The 9,650-nt window shown below is 53.7% G+C and overlaps 1 protein-coding gene across 1 annotated transcript; it reads left to right on the top strand.

Moving 5' to 3' along the window:
* The first annotated feature begins 347 nt into the window (after positions 1-347).
* LOC139754198 (uncharacterized) lies at positions 348-9,110 on the top strand. Its single transcript, XM_071671410.1, has one exon. It carries the CDS (start codon positions 7,147-7,149, stop codon positions 8,671-8,673), a length of 1,527 nt encoding a protein of 508 aa, XP_071527511.1. The 5' UTR covers positions 348-7,146; the 3' UTR covers positions 8,674-9,110.
* Positions 9,111-9,650: the final 540 nt, after the last annotated feature.

Here is a 9,650-nt window from a genome sequence, read left to right as displayed (position 1 = left end):
TATATATATATATATATATATATATATATATATATACATATATATATATATATATATATATATATATATATATATATATATATATATATATATATATATATATATATATATATATATATACATATATATATATATATATATATATATATATATATATATATATATATATATATATATATATATATATATATATATATATATATATATATATATATATATATATATATATATATATATATATATACATATATATATATTTTTTTTTTTTTTTCTTTTTTTTCAAACTATTCGCCATTTCCCGCATCAGCAAGGTAGCGTTAAGAACTGAGGACTGGGCCTCTGAGGGAACATCCTCACCTGGCCCCCTTAACATATCCTCAACATCCCTACCATCCCACACCTGTCCAACCATTCCCACCATCCTACACTTGCTTCACCAGTCCATCCCCACCATCCCCCACGTGATCAACCATCCTCAGCATCCTACATCTGCCTCACCATACTCACCATCCCACACCTGCCCGAACATCCCAACCATTCTTCACTTGCCCAACCATCTCCACCATCCTGTAGCTGCCTCACCATTCCCTATCCATCCCACATCTGCCTCACCACCCTAACCATCCTAACCATGCTCTACTATCCCCACTATCCCACACCTGCCCAATCATCCCTACCATCCCACGCCTCCCCAGCTATCCCCATCATCCCACGCCCGCCCAACCCTACCCACCATCCCTACCATCGCACACCTGCCCAACCAACCCGACCATGTGACACTTGCCTCACCATCCTCACCACTTCACATTTGCTCTACCAACCCAACCAACCCACACCTTCCTAAACATCCCTACCATCCCATGCCTGTCCAACCATCCCCACCATTCTACACCTGCTTCACCACCCTCACCATCCCACATTTACCCAACCTTCCCCACCGTCCCGCATCTGCCCAACCATCGCAACCATCCCACACCTTTTCAACCATACCCACCTTTACCCTCCTGCCTCACCATTCCCACCACCCCACAAGTGATCAACCATGTTCAACCATCCCCACCATCCCAAACATGCCCAACCATCCACACCACCTCACACCTGCCCAACTATCCCCACCATCCTACACCTGCATTACTATTCCTACCATCCAACATCTGCTCAATCATTCCTACCATCCCACACCTTTTCAACCATCCCCACAATCCCACACCTGTCCAATCATCACGACCATCACTCACCTTCCCGACCATTCCCACCATCCCACACCTGCCTTGCCATCCCAGTCATCCCACAACTGCCCAACCTTCCCCAGCGTTCCACACGTTTTTAAGCATCCTGCCTCACAATCCAATTTATCCCACATCTGCCCAACCATCCCAACCTTCCCACACCTGCCTCCCATCCCCACCATCCCACGCCTGCTCAACCATCTCCACAACCCTAGACCTGCCCAACCATCCCCATCATCCCATGCATGTTTCACCATCTCCACCATTCCACACCTGATCAACCATCCTCATCATCCCACGCCTGCCTCACCATTCCCTCCATCTGATTCACCCCCCACCACACCAAACCTGCCCAACCTTCCCCACCTCCCCGCATCTGCCCAACCATTCCCACCATCCTACACCTGCTTCACCCCCTACCATCACACAACTGCACAACCTTCCCCACATTTCCACATCTGCCCAACCATCTTCACAATCACACACCTTCCTCACCATCCCCACCATTCCACACTTGCCCAACCATCCCCACCATTCCACAAGTTTCCAACGATTTCAAACTTCCCAAATATGCTCATCCATCCCCGCCAGCCCAATCATCCCCACCATCCCACACCTGCTCAACCATCCTCACCATCCCCAACATCCAACACCTGCCCAATCATACCCAGCATCCCACACCTGTCCAACCATCCTCAAGATCGAACACCTGCGCGATAACCCAACCATCTCACACTTGCCTAACCATTCCCAACATCCCATACCTGTCCAACCATCCCCACCATCCCATACCTGCCTCACCCACCCTACCACCTCCCGCCTGCCCAGCTATTCCCACCATCCCACACCTTTCCAACCATTCCAAACATCCGAAACCTGTCCAAACATCCCTACCCTCGTACACCTGTTTAATCTTCCCTAGAAATTCCATATCTGATCAACTATCCCCACCATCCTACATAGGCTCAACCATCTCCACCATCCCACATCTGCCCAACCACCGTAACCATCCCACCTGCCCAACTATCCCGACCATCCTACGTCTGCTTTACTATTCCCACCATCTGCTCAATCATCCCTACCATCCCACACCTTTTCAGCCAACCCCACCATCTCACACCTGCCCAATCATCACACCATCCCTCACCTGTCCGAACATTCCCACCATCCCACACCCGCCCAGCCATCCTAACCATCCCACACCTGCCCAACCATCCATACCTTTCCACTCGGTTCTAAGCATCCTGTCTCACAATCCAATTTATCCAACATCTGCCTAATCATCCCCACCATCCCACACCTGTCTCCCATCCCTACCAACCCACGCATGCTCAACCATTTCCACACCTATTTCCGCTATTCTAGACCTGCCCAACCATCCCCATCATCCCACACATGCTCGACCATCCCCTCTTATCCCCTCTATCCCACACCTGCCGAACTATTCCCCCATGCCACATCTGCTCAATCATCCCCTCCATCCCACATCTGTTCAATCATCACCGCCAACCTACACCTGCCTTACCATTCCCACCATTCCTTACATCTTTTCAACCATCCCTACCATCCTACATATGCTCAACCATCCCCACAATCCAACACCTATCTAACCATCCCCACCATACCACACCTGCCCAAATATCCCCACCATCCCACACCTGCCTCACCATCCCCACCATCCCACGCCTGCCAAGCCAACTCCACCATCCCATACCTTTCCAATCATCCCCAACATCAAACATTTGCCCTACTATCCCCTCCATCCCACACCTGCCCAACTATCCCCATCATCCTACAACTGCCTCACCATTCCCACCATCCCACATCTGCTCAATCATCCCCACCATCCCACATCTGTTCAACCATCCCCACGATCCCACACCTGCCCAATCATCACCACCATCCCACACCTTCCCGACCATCCCCATCATCGCACACCTGCCCAGCCATCGTCACCATCCTACACCTGCCTCATCAAACCTATCATCCCACAGTGCCCAACCATCCCCACCTTCCTAAACCTGCCTCCCCATCCCCACCACCCTACGCCTGCTCAACCATCTCCATCATCCCACAAATGCTGAACCATCCCCACCGTCCCACACCTGATCAACCGTCCTCACCATCCCACACCTGCCTCACCGTTCCTACCATCCCACAACTGCCTCACCATTCCTACCATCCCACAACTGCCCAAACATCCCGACCATGCGACAACTACCTCACCATCCCCACCCTCCCAAACCTTCCTCAACATCCCTATCATCCCACACCTATCCAACCATCCCCCCATTCCACATCTGCTTCACCACCCCCACCATCCTACACCCACCCAACCTTCCCCAAAACCCCACATCTGCCCAACTATCCCCACCATCCCGCACCCGCCTCACCGTCCCTACCATCCACCGCCTGCCCAACCTTCCCAGCCATCCAAAACCTTTCCATCCAACCCCCTCTTTACCCTTCAGTCTAACTATCCCCACTTTCCTACACCTGCCTATCCATTCCCAACATCTCACATGTTATCAACCATCTCCACCATACTACATATGCTCAACCATCCCCACCGTCCCAAACCTACCCAAATATCCTCATCATCCCACAGCTGTGCCCAACTATCCCCACCATCCTACACCTGCCTCACTTTTCCCACCATCCCACATCTGCTCAATCATCCCTACCATCCCAAACTTTTTCAACCAACCCCACCATCCCACACCTGCCCAATCATCACCACCATCCCTCACCTCCCTGACCATCCCCACCATCCCACGCCTGCCCAGCCAGCCCCACCATCCACACCTTCCCAACCATTCCCACCATTCCACACGTTTCTAAGCATCCTGCCTCACAATCCAACTTATCCCACATCTGCTCAACCATCCCCCTTCCCACACCTGCCTCCCATCTCCACCATCGCACGCCTGCTCAACCATCTCCACTATCTTAGACCCTGCCCAACCATCCCCATCATCCCACACATGCTCGACCATCCCCACCATCGTTACCATCCCACGCCTGCTCAACCATCTCCACTATCTTAGACCCTGCCCAACCATCCCCATCATCCCACACATGCTCGACCATTCCCACCATCCTTACCATCCAACACCTTCACCATTTACTCCATCCCACATCTGAACCACCATCCTCAACATCCCAAACCTCCCCTACCATCCCCACCATTCCACACCTACCTCAGCATCCCTACCATCACACACCTGTCCAGCTATCTCTACCATCCTACACCTGCTTCACTTCCCCACCATCCCAAAGCTGCTCCACCTTCCCCAACTTTCCCCATCTGTCCAACCATCCCCTCCATTCTACACCTGCTTCACCCCCACCATCCCACGACTGCCCAACCTTTCCCACCTTCCCACATCTGCCCAACCATCACCACCATCCCACACCTACCTCTCCATCCCCAAAATCTCACACCTTCCCAACCATGCCTAGTATCCCACACTTGCCCAACCATCTCCAGCATCGTACACCTGAGCGACCATCTCACACCTACCTCACCATACCTAACATCCTACACCTGCCCAACCATTCCCACCATCCCACGCCTGCCTCACCATCCCCACCATCCTACGCATGCCCAGCGATCCCCACCATCCCACACCTTTCCAACCATTCCAAACATCCGAAACCTGTCCAAACATCCCTACCCCCGTACAAATTTTCATCATCCCACCATTCCACATCTGATCTACCATCTCCACCATCCTACTTAGGCTCAACCTTGCCCACCATCCTGCATAGGCTCAACTATCCCCACCATCCAACATCTGCCCGACCACTGCAACCATCCCACACCTGCCCAACCATCCCCACCACCCCACACCTGCCCTACCACCCCAACCATCCCACACCTGCCCAACCATCCCCACCATCCCCCACCTATCAACCCTTCCCCGCCATCCTACATCTGCCTCACCATCCCCACCATCCTACATATGCTTAACCATCCCCACCCTCCCACACATGCCCGATCATCCCACCATCCCACACCTGCCCAACCATCCCCACCATCTTACACCTGCCTCACCATTCTCACCATCCCACGCCTGCCGAATCATCCCCACCATCTCTACCTTTCCAACCATCCCCAACATCCCACACCTGCCCTACTAGCCCCACCATCCCGCACCTACCCAACTATACCCACCATCCGACACCTGCCTTACTATTCCCACCATGCCACATCTGCTAAATCATCCCCACCATCCCACATCTTTTCAACCATCCCACCAACCCCAGCGTCCCATACCTGCCGAACCATCCCTAACATCCCACATTTGTCCAAACATCCCCACTATTCAATACCTGCCCGACCACCCTCACCATCGAACGCCTGCCGAACTATCCCCACCATCCCAAACCTTTCCAACCATCCCAAACATCTGAAACCTATCCAAAAATCCTCACTCTCCTACACCTGCTTCATCATCCCCATCATTCCACATACGATCAACCAACCCCGCCATCCTACATAGGCTCAACCTTTCCCACCATTCCACACCTGCCCGACCACCCCAACTATCCCCAAACCTGCCCATCCATCCCCACCAAAACCCACCTGTCCAACCATTCTCGTCATCCTACACCTGCCTCACCATCACCACCATCCCACCTCTGATCAACCATCCCCACCATCCTATATATGCTCAACCATCCCGACCATCCCACACCTGCCCAACCACCTCCACCATCTCACACCTGTCCGACCACCCCACCTTCCCACACCTGCCGAACCATCCCAACATCCCACACCTGCATCACCATCCCTACCATCCCACGCCTGTCCAACCATCCTTCATATGTTCAACCATCGCCACCATCCCACACCTGCCCAACCATCCCCACCATCTTACACCTTCCTGACCACCCCCACCGTACCAAACCTGCCCATCCATCCCCAACATCCCACACAAGACCAATCATCCCCACCATCCCTCACTTGCCCCACAATCCCTACCATCCTCCACCTGCCGAACCATCCCCAGCATCTCACACCTGCCCAACCATCCCCACCATCTCACACCTGTCCGACCACTCCACCTTCCCACACCTGCCGAACCATCCCAACATCCCACACCTGCATCACCATCCCTACTATCCCACGCCTGTCCAACCATCCCCACCATCCTTCATATGTTCAACCATCGCAACCATCCCACACCTGCCCAACCATCCCCACCATCTTACACTTTCCTGACCACCCCCACCATACCAAACCTGCCCATCCATCCCCAACATCCCACACAAGACCAATCATCCCCACCATCCCTCACTTGCCCCACAATCCCTACCATCCTCCACCTGCCGAACCATCCCCAGCATCTTACACCTGCCCAATCATCCCCAAGATCGCTCACCTGTCCAACCATCCCTACTATCCCACACCTGCCCGACCACACCCACCATCCCACATCCGCCCAAACACCCCCATCATCTCACACCTGCCTCATCATCTCTACCATCCCACGCCTGCCTAACTATCCCCACCATCCCACACCTTTCCAACCATTCCACACATCCGAAATCTGTCCAAAAATCCCTACCATCCTACAAATGCTTCATAATCCCCACCATCCCACATGTGATCAATCATCCCCACCTTCCTCCGCAGGCTCAACCATCCCCACTATCCCACACCTGCCCGACCACCCCAACCATCCCACACTTGTCCAACAATCCCCACCATCCCCTACCTGTCCAACCATTCCCACCATCCTACACCTGCCTTGCCATCCCCACCATCCCACATCTGATCAACCATCCCCAACATCCTACATATGCTCAGCCATACAAACCCTGCCACACCTGCTCACCGTCCTCACCATTCCACACCTGCCCAACTATCCCCACCATCCCACATCTGATCAACCATCCCAACATCCTACATATGCTCAACCATCCAAAGCCTGCCACACCTGCCCAGTTGTCATCACCTTTCCACACCTGCCCAACCGTCCTCGCTATTCCACACCTGCTCAACCATCCCCACCATCCCACATCTGATCAACCATCCCCAACACCCCACGTCTGCCCTACTCACCCAATCATCCCACACTTGCCAAACTATGCCCACCATCCTACACCTGCCTCACTATTTTCACCATCCCACACCTGCCAAACTATCCCCACCATCCTTCACATGCCTCACTATTTTAACCACTCCACATCCGCTCAATTATCCCCACCATCCCACATCTGTTCCACCAACTCCACCATCCCACACCTGCCCAGCCATCCCCACTGTCCTACACCTGCCTCACATTCCCCTTTATCACATATCTGCCCAACCATCCCCACCTTCCCACACCTGTCCCCCCATCCCCTCCATCCCACTCCTGCCCGACCATCCGTAACATCCCACACCTGCCCCACCATCCCCAATATCCCACGCCTGCCCAGCCATCCCCACCATCCCACACCTTTCCAACCATCCCAAACATCTGAAACCTGTCCAAATATCCCTACCATCCTACACATACTTCAATATCCCCACCATCCCACATCTGATCAACCATCTCCACTCTCTTACATAGGTTCAACCATCTCCACCATCCCACACCTGCCCAACCACCCCAACCATACCACACCTGCCCAACAATCCCCACCATCCTCTACCTGTCCAACCATCCCCGCCATCCTACACCTGCCTCACCATCCCCACCATCCCACATCTGATCAACCATCCCCAACATCCTACATATGCTCAACCATCCAAACCCTGCCACACCTGCCCAACTGTCCTCACCATTCCACACCTGCCCAGCCATCCCCATCATCGCACACCTGTTTCACCATCCCACCATCCCTTGCCTGCCGAGCCATCCCCACCATCCCATACCTTTCCTACCTTCCCCAACATCTCACGCATGCCCTACTATCCCAACCATCCTGCACCTGCCAAACTATCCCCACCATCCTACACTTACCTTACTATTCCCATCATCCTACATCTGCTCAATTATCTCCACTATCCCACATCTTTTCAACCATCCTCACCACCCCACACTTGCCCAATCATCACCACCATCCCACACTTGCCCGGCCATCCCCACCATCCCACGCCTGCCCATCCATCCCAACCATCCTACATCTGCCTCACCATCCCCTTCATCTCTCATTTGCCCAACCATCCCCACTTTCCAGCACCTGCCTCCCCATCCCCGCCATCCCAAGCCTGCTCAACCATCTCCACCATCCCACACCTGCCCAACCAACTGCTTCACAATCCCCACCATTCCACACCTGCCCAACCATCCCCACCGTCCCACATCTGCCCAACTATCCTCACCATTCCACACCTGCCTCACCGTCCCAACAATCCCATACCCGCCAATTCATCCTCACCACCCCACATCTGCCCAACCATCCCCACCATCCCACGCCTGCGTCACCATCCCCACCATCTCACACCTGACCAACCATCCCCACAATCCATCGCCTGCCCAACTTTCCCCACCATGTCAAGCTCCTCAACCATCCTCACCGTCCCACACATGTCTAACCTTTCGTCTCATCCCACACAAGCCCAACCATCTGCCTATGCCACGCCTGTCTCACCATCCCACCCCTGCCAAACCATTCACATCATACCACACCTTCCTCATCACACCCACCATCCAACACCTGTCTAATCATCCCCACCATCTCACACCTGCCCAACTATTCCCACCATCCCACACCCACCTTACAATCCCCATCCTTCCATAACTGCCCAACCATCCCACCAACCCACAACAGCCCAACTATCCTCACCATCTTACGCTAGCCTTACCATTCCCACCATCCCACGCCTACCCAACCATCCTCACCACGCTACACCTGCCTAACCGTCCCCACCGTTTCACATTTGCTCTACCATCTCCACCATCCCACAGCTGCCTCAACATCCCTCCCATCACACACCTGTCCAACCATCCCCAATATCCTACACCTGCTTCACCACCCCCACTATCCCACACCTGCCCAACCATCCCCACCGTCCTACATCTGCTCAACCATCCCCGCCATCCTACACCTGCTTCACCGCCCCCACCATTCCACACCTGCCCAACCATCACCACTGTCCCACAACTGCCCAATTATCCCCACCATCCCACACCTGCCTCGCCATCCCCAACTTCCCACGCCTGGCCAACCATCCCCACCATCCCACACCTTTCCAACCTTCCCCACCATCCCCATCTGTCCAACCTTCCCCGCCATCCTACACCTGCCTCACCATCCCCACCATCCCGCATCTAATCAGCCATCCCCACCATCCTTCATATGCTCAACCGTCCCAACCATCCCACGCCTGCCCAACCATCCTCACCATCTCTCACCTGCTCAACCATCTTACGCCTGCCGAACCATCCCCACCATTTCATACCTTTCCAACCATCAACCAAATCC

The sequence above is a fragment of the Panulirus ornatus genome, chromosome 16 (assembly GCF_036320965.1).
Source record: "Panulirus ornatus isolate Po-2019 chromosome 16, ASM3632096v1, whole genome shotgun sequence".
Classification (NCBI taxonomy): Eukaryota; Metazoa; Arthropoda; class Malacostraca; order Decapoda; family Palinuridae; genus Panulirus; species Panulirus ornatus.
This window is presented reverse-complemented; position numbering and strand designations above follow the sequence as displayed.

Excerpts from the sequence above, each read along its gene's own strand:
- LOC139754198 (XM_071671410.1), top strand. The coding sequence starts at position 7,147 with ATGCTCAACCATCCAAAGCCTGCCACACCTGCCCAGTTGTCATCACCT.